Source organism: Sinohyriopsis cumingii, chromosome 2 (genome assembly GCF_028554795.1).
Source record: "Sinohyriopsis cumingii isolate HCF-2022 chromosome 2, ASM2855479v2, whole genome shotgun sequence".
Lineage (NCBI taxonomy): Eukaryota > Metazoa > Mollusca > Bivalvia > Unionida > Unionidae > Sinohyriopsis > Sinohyriopsis cumingii.
In genome coordinates, this window is record NC_142962.1 from 54,486,909 (window position 1) to 54,511,748 (window position 24,840).

Below are 24,840 nucleotides of genomic sequence, written 5' to 3' on the forward strand. Positions count from 1 at the left end.
TAATTTTTGTGGCTTTGGAAAGTTTTCAGTTTAGTAGCTGAGGCTGCATCCAATTCTTGACACCAGTGTGCTTGAGTGGTCTAAGGCACTAACCTGAAATAATCATTACCATCTCATCTCTGCCTGTGTGTGTTCAAGTCTTTGGCTCTGCTATGTGGGTATGTGAGAAAGCTTGCCATCCACAAAATAAACTGGCCACTGTTTATAGCCTATCATGTTGCTGAAAAATGGCACTAAATGCACAACAACAACATCAACAAAAACAAACGCATCCAAAAGCATTAAAAATGTTATTACTGTATTTAATCACAAAGTATTTTTAAAAAAATATATAATGCTTGTCAAAAAGTTTTAAAGGTATACCATAGGATATCATACTGTACAAGTGGCAAATAACTTAGCTATAGGTCATGTAGTTCAGTCACTAACAGTTTCATGTACAAAACTAAAAAAGTTCTTTCAGTCTACTTTTGCTGTAAGGAGTTAGTTTTTTTTTATAGACATTTCTAGATGGCACCACACTGATTGTGTAAATGCAAACTGGTAAGTCTACAGATGGAATATTTTAAGGTTTGTACATCCTGCTGTGGAGAGAGAGAGAGAGAGGAAATGAAGGAGCAGAAGAAGAAAATAAATAGGCATAATTATGACAGGTTTGAATAATACACTCGAATATATATATATTTCCTAAATGGGGAAAAAGTTCCAAAAGTGATATCACCACTGTGGAAGGTATCAATTTTTCTCCCACTGATATATTTCGATATCTCATTATGAATTATATAATAATACAAATTATTTCTTTCAGTTGTCACTTACCACACATGGGGAGGATTTTCAATATTATACAGTCTTGTAATTAATGACGTGACTGTCAAAGTGAAAAGCAAGATATAATAAAGAACATTTCCCTTGATTGGATTAACTAGTGCTGGAATAGTTCTTAAATGATCCTTTGACTTGTTATCTCTTCCTTTGGAATGTTCAGCTTGTACAGATGTCTCATCGTCAATGGGTGAGCGAGAACTGGCATCGATGAACTTTTCAGGCGATCCTCGCTCTTCAGTCATCTCTGCATTTTGTTTATGTACATTTTTCCTTTTTTGCGGCGTTGTTCCCGAAATATTGTTTTCCATTTTAAAAGTGTTTAAAATTTTTGTTTTTGCTTAAAATTGTGATGTTTATCACCTACCAAACAGGTAGGCCTAATGTACATGACATACAAAGCTAACCATAAAATGATAGATTCGTATTAATGTTCCAAGGGAGATTGTAAATTTAGTCAACGCGTTTATTCAAAAGTCAATATGTTTAAAAATGTTTCAATATCAAGTAAAATATCATGTGTATGATCACTACAAAGTATGCATACATATTGATGCATGATTTAGGCTGAAAGCCCACTTTTCAATATTTGATCACCATCATTCGAACGCTAACGAACGAATGTCTACTTCTAAGGCTAATTATACATAGGAACTGTAGTAAACTTTCTGTCGACGCTAATATAGTTCTGTTTTATTTCTTATTTGTTGTTCTTTCTGTTGTTTCTGCAACCACGTAGATATTATTATTCGGAGTCTTTGTCTTAGTTACAGAATTTGATTCTTTCATTCAATCGCTTATTTCATGCATCCATTTGACTTAGATTAATAAGATGGCTGGAAAAGTAAGTACTTGGAAAGAAAGTTACAACAAATCTACACATAGTTTATATTTGTCCGAAGCAGTGATGTCAGGAAACATATAACGGATATTCTGTTGAATTTTCTAAACAATTTGACTGGGTTGTCATGTTTGGCAGATATTCGTTTCTGCAGATAATAATATGCCCTTGATTTATCTCATGAGAAGTGAAAGGGTCTCACTAACACCCCAGGACACCCCAAGATTCTGAAAGAACACATCAAGACTCAATAAATTACCTACTATACATTTCAAGAACAACACAAACAAACATAGAAACAAAAAGTGTGAATATTTAGCGATTGTTTCTTTAACGGAAAAAGTAGCGAGGTCAAAGATTTGCCAAGGGAAATAACTCCCATTTCGACGAAGAGTTTTCGGGTGCAGTAACGTGAATATTTATCAACATTTATAAATAAGCAGCAATACCACATGGGTGCAAGACATTTTGACCCCATGAAAATTCCCAAGATATTTCGACCCCAAGACACTTCAACTCCAGTCAAGCGACAATTCGCCCCCAATTCATGCATATTTAAAATAATAATTTCCACTAATAAGGTCATTATTCATTGACGTATGCATTAAAGAAGACACTAACACATCTCTAAATCGCCAAAAAAAATGTCAACAATTATAATTAAAGTCATGTTTATTAAGTTAATGAATGCACGCTAATCTGAATGAAAATAAATCACATTTACTGCACACTAGAAATTTGCATAAAAATATCAAATTTTGTTTTAGAAACAATAATTAGCACACTGATAATGGTCATTCCCACTAATCTCATGGTTATTCATTGATGTCTGCAATTTTAAAACAAAGATGTAAACAGTCAATATAATTAAAGTCACTTTTATTAAGTTAATGCATGTTAATTTGAATGAAAAGAAAAAGATTTGAAAATTAAATGCACCACATGCTTTAAATTTGTACAAAAGAGCCAAACATGTTTGTAAATTTTGGATTAATTTATAGTAATTACAGTTTATATTGTGACATTTTGATCAGATATATTTTGGTACAATATGAACTGTGTTAATTGTGGCAATGGCATTTTATCCTTGTATACAATATCATAATCATGTCAGGCCTTGCCAGCTTGCTTTGTCTTGTAATAGATGCGGGAAATTACAGCATCACATTTGCGATACATGTTAGTGTAATGATTTATTATCCTTTTTTATTCTATCAGTCTTCCTCTCTTAAATATTTATTTCGTTATCTATTTCTGAATTGAACATACTGTCACATTCACCTGCCCGTGATTACATAAGTCAGGAACAAAGGAATGGGTTAGCGCCATGAGTATGTCAACCCTGCACTGTCGTGGCGATTCGTGTTGTACAAGAGCCGCTCCATTAGGTGTCAGAACTCGCATATAGACGTTGGAAGCTTTGTGCTAGAACAAAGGACCCTCGATGCTGTTGTAAATCTCCCTGCTTTGACAGATGGCCTGAGGCTTATCTGTTAAACTGGACCGACTGGGGTAGAATTGATATCCAATCAGAACTGAGGAAGGGTGGGGCCATCAATTCGAACCAGAATTTAACAGTCATTTCGGCTGGGAACGAATTAGTCATTGTGAAGCATGGTGCTGACAAGTTGTAGCAATAACTCTGGGAGCCACTCGTGATTTGGTGGGAAAAGAAACCTTGGTACATTCAAGGACAGAAAGCTTCATAAAGGTCAGTGAGTTATTTGCTCGATTGTCAGAATGTTACAGCATTGTAATTGTAATTACGTGCAGTATGTATATTTACTTACTAGAATCGATAGTACGTAGAATTACCTTTGTATTGTTTAATTTACATGCGTACTTGAGAAATGAGCTATGATTATGTAGATTGCTCGCTCGTCAGAACTAATATTGTAATTCGCTATTTAGTTACTTCGTGGTAAACTAGTGCATTTATTTGTGTGATATTCTAGATTTTGCAATTGTTGAATTAAATTGTAACTTTGGAGATGGTTGCAGTGTGTAAATTTAAATAATATGGATTTTTGAATATTTGTGTACACTTGTGGGAGTGTAATATACAGAAATGCATCGGATTGTTGTGATATTATTGAGAATAATGAGATTAAGAATATATATATTGATGTGACGCAATTTAGTGATTTCTGTATGATAAGTAGGATACCGCTCTTATTGCAGCGTTGTTTCTATAAGAACGTGTGGGTTTTTCGATGTGCACGAATGTGTGACCAAAGATGTAGATAGCCTTTATCTGATGATTGATTGTTGATGTAGTGTGAGGCGAGATGGCTAACAAAACATGCTAATGTCCTTGTGTTTTTCGTAGGAAGCTTTTGGGGACAGAACTGCTGGGTAGTCAAGTCCCGAGTCTCAGAGAGACAGGATAGAACAAGGCAGTAGGCAGAGAACAAGCCTAGTTGCTGGAGAAAGAGAGAGAGAAGGAGGAGAAAAGGAGACAAAAGGGGAAGAGGATAGGAAGAATCAGAGTACAGAGAACGCTGGAAGGAGGAAAGGAATTGGCGGAGTAAACTCAGATGAGTAGAAACCAAGTACATGGGAAAGCCATCTCACACTATAATCACGTGATGAAATAGGTTGTTACATGGTCGAGAGGAAGAAGATTGGTTGAGAAATTAATATCGTTTAATTTGTATTAAATTGTTATTCTTTGAATTTCACCTTTGTGTTCCTAATAATTTAATTGTCGGTATTGCTGACTGGGGGCTCGGAGCTTTACCTCTCTATCACTAATTTCACTTCCTACAAAACGAGCCAGGGTGGGAATTCCACAGTAATTCAAATAAATATTGGGAGCATCTCACACCAACACATAACAGTGGGTCACATAGAACTTCACACATACCAGGTAGCATATATGATGCTTGTATATTCATACATTTTAGATATAAAAGTATATACACCTCTCCTCGATAACTCACACACAATGGGGTCCACAAGCATAGACCGCACTATAAGCGAGGTATGAGTTAGTGAGGGACCTCAAAAAATAGAAAAAATCGCTTTGACATCGAGACAGAGTAATTCATAGAGATAATTAAACAACTTGGTGGTTTGTGAGTTATTGTCAACTGTACCAATCATTAAATGCCCTGTATAATCAGATGGTTTAGATAAATAACATCTGATATATCAAGCATGACATTGATGTAAAATCGAAAGGAATTACAGAGCGACTTTTCTTCAAGGATACTTAAAATCAAGGGAAATCATTCACGTGGAGCTTGTAACACTGTTTGGTCATGTATTCTAAACGTCTCTGTCAAAAATGTTGATGCACGATTTAAAATGAAAATTTGTATATAAACAGTTTATAACAAAATGAATGAGAGAAGTATGGTGCATAGCCATTAAATAAGGAAATTGTTTAATAATATTCTAAAATTAAAGATATTTGATTCATAAGAGTTAGTTTCTGTAGGTTTTTGGAAATAGAGACATCAACCAGTACTATTAATCACTGATGGTAACAATGTCGGTATGTGTGTTTGCTTTCTTTTCCCCACTTCTTAGTACGTTTTTGAGAGCTTTGGTGCCAGTATATGTAATATTGGTGTGTTCTTGGAGAGTCTTGGGGTGTACTGGGGTGTCTTGGTGTGTTTAGAGAGACTGGAAGTGAAGACTGGATTATTTTTATTAGACTGTTTTCTTTTTACTGCTTACCACCATTGTAACCCTTTATAAGTTCTAAAAAGAGTATTTGAGAAAATTGTGTGCTTTTCACCCAGTTTATACTGAGACTAAATTCAACACTTGTATTAAAGTCCACCAGAAAACCGAAAGCTATTGTTGGAGGATACATTTCTCTCACAAATTCTATCAGTTGTCAAAGTTGTGCATACTTTCTTTGCAGATAATTTCCAAATGAAAAATGACATCCTAAAGAAAATAGCACTGAACAACCAACATTCTGAACACATGCAGGACTGGTCATGTGGTCACTGGGTATAGTCCATATGAAACTTTCAACTGATTTGCCTCTCTTGGACATTGTATAATGGCGGAGATGTGGAACAATTTCCATCCACCTAAAACTAGGTGTCCCGATGTGACATCACCGTTGTAACCAGTCGCAACGGGTGTTACATACTGCTTGGGTCGACACCTAGTACAGACAGTAATGGACTGAAATCAACTCTTCGTTAACATGAGTGTGTATTGGGCCCGTTTCCACTCATGAAAGCCCTTTATTCAGGTCGTTAGGGACATATAGTCCTACGACCTGATGGCTAAATTAGCAGTGCTCCTTGAGCACATAAACGCCTGGGGGATGTGGTACTAATTCCTTCCCACAGGAACATTTAGCATTCCACTGTGCGGGAATAAACCTGTCACACATGCCCATTTGTTACATGCGACATAAATCCAAGTAATCAATCAATCAATCAATCAATCAATCAATCAATTGATTTGTAACATTATATAAGGGACTTTTGTTTTGATTTATGGTCTCATTTATGTATTGATTACTTAAAGTAAAATTCTACTGCAAGTAAAGCTTGTAAATTTACATAGTAGTGAGAGTTTCCACTGATCATTCCCACCCTTATATAGATATTTGGAGTGCTATGTTGAGGTGTAAAGTCTGAGTGTCACATTCTCTTGTGGAAAAGATGAATTTGACAAAACCATGCAGTTGTGGCATAGATTGTTTGTTTTATGCAGGGGCTCCCATAATTAAGCAGAATTTTATAAGCCTTACCTACATGACAGTGTGAATAATATTTATCTTAGATGCAACGGTTAACATACAATTTGTAAATTTAATAAGTTGATATATGAGCCAATGATCTAGTATGTATATACAATCAGCTCCTCCATACAGTATTGTTTCATCACTTGATCACCATATCTAATCAGTATTCGATCACAGTTGGCCGTTTTCCATCATAGGTTGCATGTGTCATATGGTTTCTTATCTCTGATGTAGGGGTCAAGCTGGACCTGAATTTGTAGATAAGTGACATCTCATCTTGGACAGAGTAGAGAGAAGTGGGAGCTGAGTCTGTGGTCTTAAAATAAATAATAGAAGAGAGTGTGTAGCAACAAGCTTTGTTAAATTCAGCAAATAATTTATTTCCAAAACATACCAAGTGAAAATGTATTTTTAAAAAAAAGAACTTACAGTATTACAAATTAAATCCCAAATAATCCTAGAATTACAGACAAGTCTTGATTAAAATTCTGAATAAACTCCAACTTAAATCCGGTGCTGAGAGTATTGATGTGCCTGTGGTGCCCTGTATTGTGGTGATGTACCAAAAGTCTTTTGTTGGATCACATTAATGCAATCCAAGAAATAAATTCTCGGTGGAAACTTCACTATAAATTCAAGTATATATCAGTTTCATTAATGCTTTGATGTCATACAAGTGTCCAAAGTGAAATGGATGTACATGTGAGGCTTTCATGAAGTATTAAAAAACTTGTTCCAGTTAGGATATGTCTTCTTTATACTCAGATCATTTCTATAGTAGATTGTCTTTTTATTTACACCTAACTCAAGACTTTTAAGTGTACCATGAGGTTGTTGTTGTTGTTGTTGTAGGGTTTAACGCCATTTTTCAGCACACAATAGGCTATACATGGCAGCCAGTATTAATGATGGAGGAAGAACCCGGGAAATCCCCGGAAAGAACCACCGACCCTCGAGAAGCTACTGGCAAGCTTTCTCACATGCCCACATTGGCCGGTACCATGAGGTAGATCATATAGATCATTTTAGACTGTATCATTTAGTAAGTAAGGTAAGTTTGGCAGTGAATATTAAAACATTCCATTAATCAGAGTTTCCAAAGACAAAATAGGGCTCATATGTAGGCCATCACATGAGATGCAGTAATTGTTTGGTTAAGGAACTGAAACCCATGTTAAGAAACAGTCAGGAATATGACAAATGAGGCAGTCTTGTGAAGAAGTTAGGCTGTAATATAAAAATATTCCGGGGCCCCGAGTGGCCAAGTGGTCTAAATTGCTCTCCGTTACGGATCACTGCCATCTCACCTCTGTCTTCGTGGGTTCGAGTCTTGGATTCGGCTAATGTGGGTATGTGAGAAAGCTTGCCAGTAGCTTTTCGTGGGTAGGTGGTTCTTTCCAGGGTTTTCCCGGGTTCTTCCTCCACCGTTAATACTGGCCGCCATGTATAGCCTATCGTGTGCTGAAAACTGGCGTTAAACCCTGCAACAACAACAACAATAAAAATATTACATTGACAACCAAGGAAGGCAGATTGGTGATGTTGAACTGTTTTGTTTAACATCAGGGGGGTTTGGTTTTGCATATAAGAAAATTTCATGAGATAATAGGTCATCTAAGAATGGCACAGTCCAGATGGACAACATCACAACCAGATTGACTACATCTTGGTGATAAAACAATTCTCCACAGGACTGAATATCACCAGAACACGAAGTTTTCCAGGAGCAGATAATGGAAGTAACCATGATTATTAATGACAATGTTTTGCCTTCACTGAAAATGATCAAAAGGCCTAACCAACCAAGAATGAAATTTGACCTTGAAAAAAATTTAAAGATCCAAAAGTTTCAGAAAACTTTAAAGCAATGATTGGTGGTAAATTTGTACCTTTGATAACCCTGGACAGCCAAGACACCGACCTCAAGTCCTTAACAACCATATTCAACACAGCTGTGACTAGCACAACTAGCAAGATCATAGGCAAATATCATCAAACAAAGAAACCTTGGGTCACAACAGATGTCCTTGAACTATGCGACAAAAGAAGAAAACTGAAAAAGGGAAAAAGAGATGAAGGAGCTGGAAAATACAGAGAGATAAACAACATGATCAGGAAAAGAATGAAAAAGGCAAAGGAATCCTTGATAGAAAGACAATGCTGCAGAATCGAAGATAGTCTAAGTAGAAATGATAGCAAAATGGCAAATCAACTGGTGAAAGATCTCACAACCCATAAACAAGTGAAAACTACCACCATCCAAGACAAATAAGGAAAATGCCTCACAGAAGATCAAGAGATCCTCAAGCGATGGACAGAACACTGCTTAGAAGTGTACAATCATAAGACCCAAGGAGATCCAGCCATACTAAATTGCCCTCAGGCAGAAGAAATTGATGATAACCCCATTCTTCGTGAAGAAGTAGAAATTGCAGTTAGGTCACTAAAGAAAGGAAAGTCAGCTTTCATTGACAACGTACCAGCAGAGCTCATTCAAACAGGAGAAGAAGAGATAGTCACAGTCTTTAACAATCTGCAACAAGATATGGCAGACAGGTGAATGGCCCACCATATGGTCTTGATCCTTGGTCATTGTGCTTCCCAAAATATGAAACCTACAGCTATGCCAAAACCATCAGTCTGATCAGTCACCTGAGCAAAGTCATGCTGAAGATAATTCTCAACAGAGTAAAGCCTCAAGCAGAGAAAATTGTTGCTGATGAGCAGGCAGGCTTTCGAGCAGGAAGGGGCACCACAGAGCAAATCTTCAATCTCAGACTCATTTGTGAGAAATGCCTTCAGCATCAGCTAAATCTATACCATGTCTTTATAGATTTCAAAAAGGCCTTTGATAGGATATGGCGTGCGGCCTTATTGGCAACTAATAGGAAGTACAAAATCAGCTCAAACCTGGTGCAGGTTGTTGAGCACCTCTATGACAAAGCCACCATTGCTGTCCTCATCAATGGTAGCAGAGGAGATTGGTTTTGAACAACAATTGGAGTCAGACAGGGATGTATACTGTCACCTATACTCTTCAACATTCTCCTGGAAAGGATCATGGAGGATGCCTTGCACAACCACAAGGGCACTTTCAGCATTGGAGGAAGAACATTCACCAACCTTCGCTTCGCAGATGATATTGATGGTTTAGCAGGAGATGAAAAATAACTGGCTGACTTGTTTGAGCATATCAACACAACCTCCACTGCATATGGTATGGAGATTAGCACTGAAAAAAACCAAACTGATGACAAATAACACCAATGGCAGTAGTGCAGAAATAAAGGTCAGCGGACAGAAGCTGGAAAGAGTCACAAGCTTCAAGTACTTAGAATAATTATCACAGATGAGGGCCCCAAACCAGAACTACTTTGCAGGATTGCCCAGACAACAGCAGCAATAACAAGGTTGAGACCAATATCGAAAGATACCAACATTGCTTTTGGTTCCAAAATAAGGCTAACGTGCTCGATTGTCGTATCCATCTTTCTGTATGCTTGTGAAACATGGATGCTCACATCTGATCTATAAAAAAGGATTCAAGCCTTCAAAATGATATGCTACCGCAATATCTTGGGCATCTCATACATTGACCATGTAGCCAATGAAGAAGTCTACAACAGGATCCAATGAGCCAACGGATCCTATGAAGACCTCTTGACCACTGTAAAAAGCATAAACTGAAGTGGTACGGTCATGTCTCAGTATTATCTGGATTGGCAAAAACAATCTTGCAAGGCACATTGCAAGGGTGCAGAAGAAGAGGCAGACAGAAAAAGAGATGGGAAGACAACATTAAGGAGTGGACAGGCATGGAATTTGGAGATTTCCAAGGGCAGTAGAGAACAGGGAATGATGGAAAGAATTGGTTGTAAAGTCAGCTGTGGTGCCCCAATGACCTCTTGGGTTAAGGGTTTGATGATGATGATGATGATGATGATGATGATGATGAAGAATGTCTTAGTATTATGTTTCTATGACTTGGATTAAATTTTTTAGTTTATATTTATATCTCAAGCTTTGTTCATAATATAAACATTAAAATATATGATTGTATGTATCTCTGTTAATACCACACAATCACCACAAAGGAAGGCTAATGTGACCTACATTTTATACTTGAGTGACTTACATTAAGATTTTGTGTTAAGCTCATTACCAGACTAGTGTATATACTGTTATACCTTGATTTATGAAATTTGGTGAGGAGATGAATCTTGATTAGTACTACACCCACATAACAAATATAGGTCACTATGACCAATATATGCAATTCATTGACTTTGGTTCAGTTTTTTTTAAAGTTTATTTCTCAAGATCTATTCAGTGTTATATTCATCAAACTATGTCAGGTTTTGCATCTATGTTAGTCCCATACCCATACAACTAAAGAATCTCACTGTGACCTACATTTTGCAGTTTACTGGCTTGGGTGAAATTTTTGCGTTTAGCTCGTGTCCAAACAGGTTGTTGGATTTAATTGAAATATGTCCAGTTCTTTGTGCACTAATTCCTAATAAAGTGAGTTCACATATCTGTGTGTGATTAGGATGTATAGAAACTGTCACGATACTCTAATTTGTGTTTTCTTTGTTTATTTTCAGATAATTTTATACACTTACTTCAGAAGTTCATGCTCATGGAGGGTCAGGATAGGTATGATGCCACAATGCATAATTTCCCACTGTGAAACATTTTTTTGAGGAATAAAAGGCAACTTTGTTTGATACTGTTGCAATATTTTGTGTATGTCATTCTCTGTGCTTTAAAAATTACAAACTTGTAACAAAGACTTGAGATTGGAATAGTTTTGTATCAGGGATTTATAAATCCATTTGCCGGACTCCTGGGACAAGCTCAGGCTTGGGCAAGCTCTTGTTTCAAGGGTACTTACCCAGTCTTCTGTTACATATTAACTGGCCAAAGTTTCTTTCATTTATCTTATGTCATTTCCATCTTGTAGTCAGTTACAAGGTCATTCTCACATTTTCTCATGCAGACATGGTATTATGAAGATTGCTATTTTAAGTTTTGACAGATTAGGGATAAATATTTATATTTTAACTTTTAAGTTACATTTTTAATCAAAATATTTGTATGTATCTGGGATTCACTAACTTCCAGGACTTAATAATTAGCTTATCAAAGATTGTTTTGATGCATGTCATTGATGTTAAAGTGAGTAGATGTTAATTGTTAATAATATAACTCTTGAAATTTCTTTGACGTGTTCATTTGGAAATAAAAGGCACTCATCTCAAATGATTAATCACTAGTTGGATTTTGTTTCGAAACCTGATAAATGTACCAGTTATGTAGTACCCACAAGTGGTGTTTATGATCTGCTGTTTACATGATAAATACGGGAGACCAATACATACTTCATGCTTGGCAAACAATTAAATGGATGAAAATAAGTGTTCTCATTCGCCAAAGTTGGTATGTCAAATATTTTGATGTGTGTTACTGATTTCAAGGTGTTAATTTTCTTAGTAAATGAATAAAATAAGTGTTCCCAAATACTTCAGTTGTCAGTATAAATAAATCATTACAAACAGTCTTGCTTTTATTATAAAATTTGCTGTTGTAGTTAATGAGGTGTCTCATTCTTTTATAAACAAAAATGGAATTTCCTTGAAATATCCCATATTTTATCTTAAATATGATTTTACTGATGTTGGAATAAAAAGTTAACAAATTTTGGAAAAATTAAAAATTTCAGTTTTAGAAGAAAGAAACAGAATATTTGTTTGTTCTGCCCATTTAATGAGGAAACCATTCCCAATCTGTGCAGCAAGCATTTACATTATTGAAATGCATGACTACATTTGCATAGTGAGCAATTGGTTAAAGTGGGCTTGTTGAAATCACACCATCCAAGAGGAAACAATTACAGAATACATTTATGTGATTCAGTTGAAGAAGCTGTTATCATTACTCTCAAAAGAACATGATGTTATGATTTCTCTGCACTAAAATAGACTGTTATCATTACTTTGCAGTACATCAGCTTGTTGTTATTACTCAGCAGTAAAAATAGGCTGTTATCTTTACTCCTCCTTAACTACTTCGCAGATTCGCATAAACTTTACACACATATTCCTCCTATGGCTTAGTTTGTCCTAGATAAAACATGGTATTATCATTAGTGGGGTAAAATATTTTCTTTGCAAATGGCAATTTAAGGAAAGCTGCAAGGCCAAAAGAAGAAGCAGAATATATCTGAGATGTTCTGTCAGAAGTGAAAATGTTCTTTCAAAATACAAAATCAAAACTGTACAATCAAGGCTGGGAAAATGCTTTCAGTAGTCAAAACATTTATTTCTTTTTCTCAAATAATATTTAAACAGAATATTCAGAATGCAAAATCGTAAGAAACAAAACAATATTCTCTCGAAAGTGAAAATGTTCAATGAGAATACTAAATTATAGTGTTCAAAGAAACTCACATTTGTCCTCTCCACCACAATGAAAATTTTGAACACACTTCTTTTCAGGTCAAGCTGCAGCTTGCTTTGTACTCATTGCACTGTACTATCATGCAGATTGTTTTGTACTCCTTGCACTGTACTATCCTGCAGCTTACTTTGTACTCCTTGCACTGTACTGTCATGCAGCTTGCTCTGTACTCATTGCATTGTACTATCCTGCAGCTTGCTTTGTACACCTTGCACTGTACTATCCTGCAGCTTACTTTGTACTCCTTGCACTGTACTATCATGCAGTTTGCTCTGTACTCATTGCATTGTACTATCCTGCAGCTTGCTTTGGTGGCATCTTATCCAACAAAGTTAATAGTACAGTTAAGTGATGAAATATTAGCTTTTATTTGTAACTGATTACTAGTTTGCATAATTATGTGTTTTTATTCAAACATTAATTGAAATACTTACAGTGACATAATAGCAATGAAGATAACAGCTTTGTATGACTAACTGGGTTGAAAATGAATTTTTTTAATAAGTTTTTAGGATTTATGTTGATGATTTTATTCGTCTGTTCCATGTGTCTGATGGAGTACATGTATATGCAATGCTTTCTCATTGTTACTGTGGATAATTATAATGTAAGGGATGCAATGACTTCATACAGTTTGATGCTGATAAAAGCAAAGTTAATTATTTTCTCCTTTTACACACCAAAAGGCAATAAGCCACTTTCTCTGTTATAGCAGGAAAACAAGATTTATGTCACCCTGTATCACCAGCTATGGGGTCAAAGTATTTGAGAATGCACTTAATTGTCTGACTTTATGATGCAACAGTTGCTTTTGCAACTTGAGTATGCTTGTAAAACTTAAACAGAGATCCATTACACTGGACCGTGAGTAATTTACTAGATTTTAATATCTAAATTCAATTAAGATTTAATTTAATATTTATAACTAAATGACTCCAAAGAGTATCCTGCTCCAAATACATCCTAGCCTGAGGGAATTAGTGAAGCTAAGATGAAGTATTCAGATAATGAGTCATTTCTCCAAAATGCTGAAACACAAACATAATGATTTAATAATTACAAATTCAGATGACCTATTAAATCAGAAACACATTCTGAAACTACAGACATTAATACATATGGTTTAACACCGTTCCAGTGGCCTAGTGATTAGAGTCATTCCATAGACTTATAAAAATGGTACTAACAGCTGCCTTACTTGACACTCAGCATTAAGAAGTTAGTGATAGGACTGGTCGGCCTCATGTCAGAATAATGTGATTGGGTGGGACATCATTCTGCGTCTGTGGCATGATGCCCTAGTGCTAGATATCACTATAAACTGCCACACTGCAGACATTGTAGTGATATGACTGACAAATTGTTAAAGCTATGTTAAAAATCCAAATCACATATGCACACATACAGTTTATGTTTATTATTATTATTATTATTATTATTATTATTATTATTATTATGTAAAGCTAAAATAAGTAGCTTAAATTGGTATTATGATCAAAATTTACTTCTCTTTATTGTGGGAACCTTGGATGGAGTTGGATTTAGATTTATAGGCCTACTCTGAGTAAGCAAACTGACAATATTTTTTATTCAGGAAATATCAAATGAAAGTACAAACATAAGATTTGGATGATTCAGTAGAAGACATTTTAGGCTACTATAGCACTCCTCCCAATGGTAACCAAAAATATAACAGCTCAGTTTCTGGATGCTGGTACAAATTGGTTATGAAGAAAATGTAGAAGCAAGAATTACATATACAAATATGGGTATGTATGGAATAGTTTCAGTAATAGTTACTGTTAAAAAATAAGGATGATGCTTATAGACAGGATATTTGTGATTTCTTTTGTAGAGTTCATAGGGTTGCCAAACAAATTTCAACTGTGAGAGCAAAAGAGACTGTATGAGATGTGATTGCTCAATTTAGAATATTTTGCCATCTCTGTTTTACCACAGGAACAATATTTATTATTAGATAAATGATTTAAATATAAATCGTAATTTAAACTAAAGACATCGCCAATCACAGCATTGAATCACCAACATACAGTAGAACTTTGATAATCCATCGGTGTGGGCTCAAGACCATGACTTGTATGAGAATAGACAGATAATAAAATATATACATTAAAAGTATTATACAGTAGTCTGGGTCATCAAAATATCATAATATCTACATAAGTACATATCCTTTTTTATAATATTTTGATGTACAATACCCTGCTGGTTAACAGAGACTGGCGGTTAATCAGGTGATGGAGAATTGAAGTTCTACTGTACATGTAATAGTGGTTAGGAATGATTTCATTTTCTCAATTCATGTAGGCTTTGAGATTATGTAATGAAGGATTATTTCTTACTTCTGTGTTGTTTTGTTGTACTGCTAACTCTTAACAAATTGCATAGGCCCAGATCTGCCAGCACTTTGTGTGACAGCAGATCTGGATCTTTGCAGTTTTGCAGTTGGACTTGACTTGCAAGTGATTATACATGGAAGTTATGATAAATATATCAAAGTTTGTTCTACAGTGCACCCAACACATTGTGTTCGAGTATGTTAGAACTGAATTAGCAAACCATGTTGTATCTCAAAGTTCTTCAATAACATACATCAAGTATTGTCTTTATGTTCTTTAAGCATAGACCAGACCTACAGATAATGCTTTTATTTGGGTGGGTGCAGGTGATATTTTAATCTTACTCAAAAGCATTTTCTGGTTGCTATGGAAATTGGAAGCTGTGTTGATTGATTACAAACTACACTAGGAATAACCTGAATTCACATCAATTGATCGATAACAATTACTAATCAGCTTAACTTTGATCAATTTAACACTGCTGAGTAGTACATACAATTTTCATGACAAAGGGGGTTGGATCCATTTTTATAGGGATTGTAACCCTATCTATTATTCAACAAACTCTATGAATGCTTGGCAACATACCTTTAAATGAAAAGTATGGGACTTTAAAGCATCTAATTACAAATTCTTCAGATACTTGGTGTATATATCACTAATTGGGAGTTTTCTAATCTTTTGAAAGACAATCAAGTTGGTAAGATCTCTGGTAATATCATAGTGGCAGCCCATTCTGCTTTTTCCATCAAAATAATGATTCACATGGGAAATCCTCAGGCACAAAAGTATTAGAAAACTAACCTGGCATATGGAAAAGAACCACTGCTTGGATAAAAGAAGAACAAACTTTCTTTAAATCTGGCGAGATTCAGAAATATTAGAAACCAAGTTATAAGTACCATAAAAATGCCAGACTTTTAGTATTTACCAAATTTGATGACATACTGTAAGATTGATGTCAATATTGGTCCAAAGGTTTGATAAAATAAATAAACCTAAAGTTTTCAGTTCTAAAATATAAAATCAGAGTACCCACTTTGATACATGCTAACAAATTTACTTTTGTCTTTAAAAAAGCAGATTTATTTATAAATATTTATAAGAACAATCATTTGTAGATGACATTTTACCTACAATCATGAGATCCACCCTGAGCAAGTGGTCCTGATGAGATCCACCCCTGACAGGTGGTCCTGATGAGATCCACCTTGGCAGGGGTCTTTATGAGTTCCACCCTAGGCATGGGGACCAGATGAGAACCACCCAGGCCATGGGTCCTGGTGACATCCACCCTAGTCAGAGGGTCCTAATGAGATCCACCCTAGGCAGGTGGTCCTGTTGAGATCCACTCTAGGCTGCGAGTCCTGTTGAGATCTATGCAACTCTGCATAAGAAAGGCAATCACATAACTCAATATTTATTAGAACTTATCAACAATTTGCTCCAATCTTCATATTTTCCACTAGACTGTGGAAAGAGGCCGATATTACTCCTGTTCATTAAAAGGGAGGGAAATTTTTTTTTCTCAAATTACAGACCTATTTCTCTACTAATAAGTATAGGTAAAGTATTTGAAAAATGAGTCTTTATCCATTTGTATAACAGTCTTTCAGCCAACAACCTAATTAGCCCTACTCAATCTGGTTACAAGATTGAGCTTTTTTTTTCTTCTTTTTTTTTGCAAGGCAGTCAAAGAGAGTAATGAAATTAGAGCACTATTTTGTGATATTAGTAAAGCCTTGAACATAGTCTGGCATAAAGGATTCATTTATAAACTAAGAAATACTGGAATTTGTGATAGACTATTGGGATATTATAAAATTATTTTTCAAATAAAATTCAGAAAGGCTGTTAGTTAAGGGATACACACCAGACCAACAACATATCAAGGCTGGTGTGCCTAGGATTTATACTTGGTGCACTGTTATTTTCAATTTATATAAACAATATTGTCACCAATGTTCACTCCTGTATAAGAGTGTTTTTCAACCCTAGCTGCTCAGACGTTATGAATAAAACCCCACAAATTGAATGAATGGCATGGTTCTTATGAATGTCACTTCTTATAAACACTAATTCTTAACACTAGGTGAAATGCTATTCTGGCATATACATATTCTGGAAATAACTGCATGGAAGTATGTAACATTATTTGAAATGTAAACTTGATATAAAATCATTAGACTCTATTTACATTTTTATGATCTCTTTTGAAATAGAAAAGAATAAAACAGGCATTTAGATTAAAATACAGTGAACATGAATATTGCTTTTGGGAGACTCATAGTGAAGTTGTTTTTTTAACCAAAAACATGTTTTTCACACTGTTTGCTTACTTTGGATGGTCCCTGGCCAACAATTTTATATTTTAAAATCTCAGTGTTAACTATCAAATAGAATCTATAGATTTGATTATAAATTAGAGATTTTAGGTTGGTCTTCTAGACTGAATGACTTCTTTTTCTCTTCAGCTCTTGCTCTTAAAGGAATAGAGTATGAATCTAGACCAGTCAATTTGATTAAAGATGGAGGTCAGCAGGTAAAAATGTAGAGTAATAGTATTGTACATTTTAAGAAACTTCAAGTTTCATTCATTTGCTGTTTTTATCTTTAAACTATACCATAACATTTTAGAAAAATGTGTAATTCAGTTATCTAGTTCAGTGTGGTCCAACTACAGACATGCAGGACAAATGTGGCTTGCAGGTCATTGTTTTGTAGCCTGTGCTTTTACAGAAAGTCAGTTCTATAATTATAGTATAATTACTATAATATTTATCATGTATGGCACATGAATTTTACATTTTCGGACCATATGGCCTACAGTGTTGAAAATGTTGGACCACTCTCATCTAATGACGAATGTAAAGTGGTATATCAGCATTATGTGGAGCATCAGTACACTGGTGATATGATTGGAAATCTTTAGGAATGATTTGAAAACACCTTATCATTTGTAATAAAATATCCATGTTTTTACATGTATGAAGATAATTTAGGGTTTTATTGTGCAAATATATTTTTTCTTATATTGTTACAATGTTATTGATATGTTACCCAGGGAAGTGAACATTAGCAGATCAAGTAAATATGTGCAGGTGTGATAGAATTTTTATTGAAATATGTACATGTGTGATAGAGGCTAATTGTAAATATTGTTATGTATATTTAATTTGTATTGTGTGATTGACTCTTGTCCTTTATTGAGGGTAGAGGTTTGGTCTACCTGACTATTCTCAAGTTTTTTGTCATGTTTGTAAGTTTTAAATAAGTTTTGTACTAATATCTGAGTTCAAGGTCAAGCCTTATTACAAACATTCTGGAAGAGAGCTTATGACCCACATTATGGTAATTTTATTGTGTGTTAGGTTTTTATATAAGGTTGTGGTAAACAAAATTATTAATTCCAGTCTTAAGTTCAGTCTTTTTAATCATTTTTAGTTCTGATGAAATATAATTTGAGAGGAATAATTTATTTAAAATTTTTATTCTTTAGAATTAAAAGTGCACATTATTGTGAATTCATTCAAAGATGTTCTGATTTATATCATTGAAATACATCAAGACTGTTAATACTTCAGCTTATTGAAGATTATTGATCCATCAGCACATCCAGTATTGGAATTCATTTAAAAACTCAGTACTTTTGGACTTGTGCAAGAACTTTTGGGATTATTTGGTATTTAATTCACAATGCTGAAAGTTCCTCTTAAATTTCCACTTTGTGCCCTGGGGAAATAAACTTGAATTTTTACAAAACTTGTTGGTTATCCTTCTTTCTGTTACATATTTTAAAACCACAGGGTTGTAATATTATGTATAGGTATGATAGAGTTAATACATAAATATGTAAAGGTGTGACAATTTATATGTTTATATAATAATGGTGTGATAGAGCTGATATATAAATATTGCAGGTATGATAGATTTTATGTTATTCTATGCATGTGTATTATAGTTTGTATATAAAGATGTGCAGGTAGGATTCAGTTTATATGTAAATATGTGCAGTTGTGATTGAGTTCTTATGCAGATATGTACAGGTTAAGTTTATATGTTAAAATTTGTAATTTGTGTAGAGTTTTGATGTAAATGTGTACATGCATGGCATAGTTTTTTGTGATTGTGTGATAAAATACAGTGTGACCCCGCTATAGCGCGCTCTGTTATAACACAAATTCGGATATAACGCGGTCATGGCATGGCTCCCGAAATTTCATATACATGTATTTTTCTTGTGCACAAAAAAATTCTTAAGTATTGCGAAAAAGAAACGTAAAACGTTGCTTATCATTTTGGGGAAAAGATCGCGTATGAATAATACAAAACGATCGTGGCTTGGCTCCTGAAATTTTATATGTATTTATCTCGTACACGAAAAAGTATTTTTCTTTTCTTCTTAAAAGTAAGAAGAAGAAAAAACACATCAAATGTTTATTCTGGGATCGTGTAGGTCTTCGCCAATGTCACAAACATGGATTGTTTTTCATTATTGGGGAGCCTCGAGTGGTCTAAAGCGCTCTCCGTTACGGATCACTGCCATATCACCTCTGTCTGCATCTTACTTATTGGTTTATTCAGTACACATAAAGGGACAGTGATTAGAATAGTCTAAATGATGGCCAATTCCTTTTAAAAAATGTACCCAGATAAAATAGATTGTTGAAATTTCAAAGGAAACAGATTACCTTTGAAGCACCAACTGTTATATGAAAACGTGCTCAGCAAATAAAAAAAAATACCAGTCTTAATCATGCAATACAATTATTTGATGTTGCCGCCACAATAAGAAATGGGCATTCGTTTGGTTCTCCAAAGCTGTCCTTTAGCGGTGACTTAAATAGCACATGCACCCTTCATCAAAGAAAACCGACTACAATTTTTCAATAACAGCGAAGAACTTTTCTTCAAAGGAAGTCAGTACCAAACTTAAATAAAAGTGATGGAATCTGATGGATTTTTGCATTTTCCAATGTGACTGGAACACGTTAACTGTGCTGTGAAAGTTTCCTTTTTGTAGGGAAAAAGTTTATGCCAACGGCGGCTAAAACACAAACTAACTTTTACCGACGTGGAACGTACTTTAGAGTAAATGTGCTTTGTCGTTCTTTACGTGATTGTGCTATGTTTTTCCAATGAATTCAGACCAATATGACCTGTTACAAAATTAATGAATATTTTGTAACTGTGTGTGCATATTTTCAATGGAATCACTTGTATTTTGGATTCAGTGTATATGATGAGGTTCGCAGGTGAGTACACGGTGTTGATACTCAATTCATGCTATACATTAGACATTTATATATAAACAGGATTCACGTATATGTTCAAATTCTTGGTTCTCTAAATAAAGTAAACTATTATATTATGTCTTCTCTGTTTTCACTACAGGTGTATTTCTCATTTAATATGCATCAATTCAAGATGGCAACTGTGCTGACGAAGCACATATTTTACTGCTCGCATTTATTACCCACCCCCACCCCCCAATTTTTTTTTGTGGGGGGATACATTTTTTACAGCTAACTAACTTGGTTGCATATAACACGGTGCGGTATATAACACGGTCAGGTTTTATGGCTCCCAACTACCGTGTTATAGCGGGGTCACACTGTATGTACATTTGTGATCAAACTTATATGCAGATATGTACAGGTGTGATAGAGTTATATGTAAATAGGTACAGGTGTGATAGAGTTTTGAGTTTTAGCTATAGTATCCAGCTACAATACGGTTGCAAATTTTATGTTGTAAAATCCACCATGTGGAGTGTGGTGTAAAACTTTTTATAGCATTCCAATGTTATTTTGCAGCATGCTGCAGAATACAAGACTTTGAATCCACAAGAGCAGGTTCCAACACTTGTTTGGGATGGAATTACCCTTACTCAGTCGGTAGGGATGGTCTAATTATATATCTCAGAGATATGTACTCTGTTAATTTAAAGCCCAACAGAAGCTCATAATTACAGATTCCAATTATTTATTTCCTCAGTCTCTGATTTTACTGTAACTGTATATCTGCAGAGTGTTTCTTCTTTTTCAGTGACAGTAACATATTAATCTCTCAACATCTGAGAATACAATGCAGTCGTCGGAAATCATGATGGATTAGTCTTTGAATCATGATCATTTCCCACTTTATCATTAATTTCAAGTATAAATGTGGAGAATTTTTATTGTGAACAGTTACCAAGTCGCTGTTTTTTTTAATTGCAAGGCATTTATTGAGACAGGTGCATTTATTAAGCAGAATACAGCAGATCATTTTTTGTAACAGCATTGATAACTGCTACCCAAAACTGTATTGTGTTGGAGTACACAGTAGACCCAATTGCATCAGAATCTCAGTTGACTCAAAGTCGTATATTACAGTCACATGAACACCTGCTATATTTGACAGCATGAAACACCATGACTGCACAAGCATTAATCACATTTACATTTCTGTGTGGGGCCCTGAGTGGCCGAGTGGTCTAAAGTGCTCACCATTCCAAATCACTGCCATCTCACCTGTCTGCATGGGTTCGAGTCTCGGGCTCGGGTAAAGTGGGTACATGAGAAAGCTTGCCAGTAGCTTTTTGTGGGTTGGTGGTTCTTCCTGGGGTTTTGCAGGGTTCTTCCTCCACCACTTATACTGGCCACCATGTATAGCCCATCTTGTGCTGCAAAATGGCATTAAACACTACAACAACAACAACATTTCTGTGTAAATACATGTGTCAAATCTTTGTGCTTTCTTCTCTTTTCTTTAATTCAAACAGCAGTGTTTGTAATTTGGAATTTAGTTTGCCATATCTCATGAGATTACTTTTCATTTCTAATAATGGAATAAACTTATCCAAGTTAGAGAGATAAGTAGAAATCTATACCTTTAATTATTATTATTATTATTATTATTATTATTATTATACAACCAACTGTGATTGAGTAAATTTGCTGTTTGCCAGTGAGTCATTGAGTTTCCTTCACCTTGCATATAATTTTATGTTTGTATGTTTTTTTCACAGATGGCTATCATGCTGTATATTGATGACATGAAACCAGACCCCCCATTGCTTCCCACTGATCCTGTTAAGAAGGCACAGGTAAAAAAAAAAAAAACTGGAATCAAGGTTCCACTTGGGAGTTTTGGAGCACCACTGTAAGTGACGAAGGTTTTGATTATTGTTAGGAAAAACTGTGTGCTGTTTGTAGCAGACAGTTGATGAAAATGAGTGCTTCTTTGTGCTTGGGAAATGCACATGAAATAGCACAAACTACACAACTATGCCTGTCCTTGAAAGACAGAAATGAATTTTACCATTCTCTGATAGTGCACTTATAAAATTAAAAAATATATAAAGACCCCAGAAAGGTGATCAGCTGAATTTTCTAAAAGTACTTTTGAGATTCAGGAAGTAAAAATAGCCATGCAGAGCTATCCATCATTCTATGAGATGCAACCAGAAATAAAGCCTTGCTGTATTCTCTCAAACTCAAATTATTCCGATATCAAAATAAAGAAAATTATAGATTCTTTGGGGAAGATCAGTGGAATGACTTTTCTATACATTTGAACCCAGTGAAAAATTAAACTTTGAAGCAGAACCCAAGCATACAATCAAGCTAAATATTTTCGTAAAAACTAATTCCATTAAAAATATTTAGAAACCTCAAAATTGTGAACGATCAACAATTACATTATATCATTGGAGAAGTTGGATTAAAGAAATTCAGATTAATGAGACTATTAATATGTCTCCATCCTCCTATACGCCAAACAATGTTTGCTTGCATTTTTTATCGAAATTCCTCCATCCATTTATATTATATTACTGTGCAGTACTTCAGGTTTGGTTGTTTTTTATGCCTATCATAAGGAAGAGTGTATATTATTATGACATCCAACCCTTTGTTCCCTTTTGTGTTTCTGCAGAATAAATTCACTTATCCACTATCATCATGTAGCATAGCCAGTCTTTCTGGACAGCTGGCATTTAGGTTAAGGAAGAAGCTTATCAATTTTGTGGTGTAAAGATCAAAAATCTGTGTGACTGAAAGAAGAAAAATAATTTCCACACTCAGTAACTTCTGCATTACTTACCTGAAATAAGCTGTGTTGATGGCCTGTTCTTGGAATATGGTAGACAGCTATTGATCTGTGGTCAGAAGGTAAAGGCCACTGTGCCTAAAAGTGGAAACATTGTTTCTGCACAAGCATTTCTGTTCTCAACTATGTACTTTCACCAACGTTTATGGATAATTTAAACATTGGGTAAGAAAGAAGCCTGTTGATTTGGGGCTCACAGTGTCAGGGATCAAGGTCACTGGCTATAAGAGAGATTTATTTTTTGCATAATAACTTCAGTTCCTGAACACATACCTTGACCAAGGTTTGTTGGGTGTTTGCACTTGACCCTTTCAACTCTGCAGACCAGTAAACCGGTCCAGGGACAATAAGTCCTCTCAACACGCAGACTGGTATACCAGTCTCAAGTACATGTCTCATTTTGACGATGTATTCTTTGATTGGTCAGTATTGGGGATCCCCCATTTGTAAATAATGATGCCATAGTATGATTCATTTACATACATTGGGACATTAAGATAGGTTGTTAAAAAGAAAGGGGTGTTTTCCGATCTATAAGTGTAAATCTTCATAGTCAACTATGTACATACAAAATGGCAGACTCATTGGACGACGAGTCTTGATAGTCTGGGGACAAAATATTTCAAAATAATGGTAGTTCTAGTCTTGTAAATATACACGAGAAAGAGAGGGAGTGTTTTGAATAAGGATGGATGTATATTGTTTTACTGTGACTGTATAATTTAGGAAATGGCAAGATTTTCAAATAAAAATGCACAAATATGCTTGAAGTGCTGTCACAATATCTAAACTACCAGCATTTTATAGCCATTATATATAGATGAAAGTTATGATTTTTGGCATAGAATTAATTGTATTTGTCAAAAAATGAGAAATTCTGGCTTTTTGGATCCAGTTTTGGAGAAATTGTGTCATGTGACATGTTTGACCTGATAAAACGCTATGGATATTTTATCAGTGACATGAGTAAATGATTGCTAGTTAAAAACTGCCTTTGACTTTTGTTAAATTAATCTGGTGTGATCACAGTTGAACCACTTATATTTATGCATGTTTATTTCCATAAAGAAGAACTTAAAACCTTGTAAATTTAAGTTTTTTACCTCCTGTAAAAATCTTGTTACGCACATGTGTTTTTCCCTGAAATGTGACAGTATTGCATTTATTTAAGCCATGATTTTGTAGGAACATTATATTGGATCAAAAAGAGGCCACATTACTCTTTACTTCATTTAAAATTTTTGATTAAATACCCTGAACTTTAACTTACTATTTCATTTATATTTTTACTATTTCATTTATATTTTTACTTAATTTCAATGAATGAGTACATTTTTCAAAAATAAACTTTTCAAGTACAGTAGAACATTGTTAATTCAAAGATCAGTCACTCAAACAGTTGACTCAGCCACATGCAAAACATCCTCATGTTTATGATCTTGAATATTTGAAATGAACGAAAACTCAAACTTTAATTTGGGGCACTTTTTATCCGTGGAAGTTGTTATTTATCATTTATATTTCTGGATATGTCTGACCCT

The 24,840-nt window shown here is 34.8% G+C and overlaps 2 protein-coding genes and 1 long non-coding RNA gene across 3 annotated transcripts in view; 1 reads left to right on the forward strand and 2 right to left on the reverse strand.

Annotated features, from left to right (window-relative positions):
- Positions 1-1,211, reverse strand: part of LOC149804885 (protein O-mannosyl-transferase 2-like) — an 81,183-nt gene extending 79,972 nt beyond the window's left edge. The window contains exon 1 of the mRNA XM_089945524.1: positions 820-1,211. Within this exon, the coding sequence (XP_089801650.1) occupies positions 820-1,136 (317 nt within the window). The 5' untranslated portion in view covers positions 1,137-1,211. The remainder of the gene's footprint in view (positions 1-819) is intronic.
- Positions 1,212-1,600: 389 nt separating this feature from the next.
- LOC149804886 (maleylacetoacetate isomerase-like) overlaps positions 1,601-24,840 on the forward strand; it is a 47,026-nt gene continuing 23,786 nt past the window's right edge. The window contains exons 1-5 of the mRNA XM_089945578.1: positions 1,601-1,669; positions 10,991-11,042; positions 17,680-17,747; positions 21,022-21,102; positions 22,218-22,295. Coding sequence (XP_089801704.1) covers positions 1,658-1,669; positions 10,991-11,042; positions 17,680-17,747; positions 21,022-21,102; positions 22,218-22,295 — 291 coding nt within the window. The 5' untranslated portion in view covers positions 1,601-1,657. The remainder of the gene's footprint in view (positions 1,670-10,990; positions 11,043-17,679; positions 17,748-21,021; positions 21,103-22,217; positions 22,296-24,840) is intronic.
- LOC149804887 (uncharacterized) lies at positions 12,681-23,378 on the reverse strand. The gene is made up of 3 exons (XR_016416925.1): positions 23,294-23,378; positions 16,339-16,592; positions 12,681-13,873 (listed from the first exon to the last, which is right to left on the reverse strand). It is a non-coding gene; the product is annotated as an uncharacterized LOC149804887 (long non-coding RNA).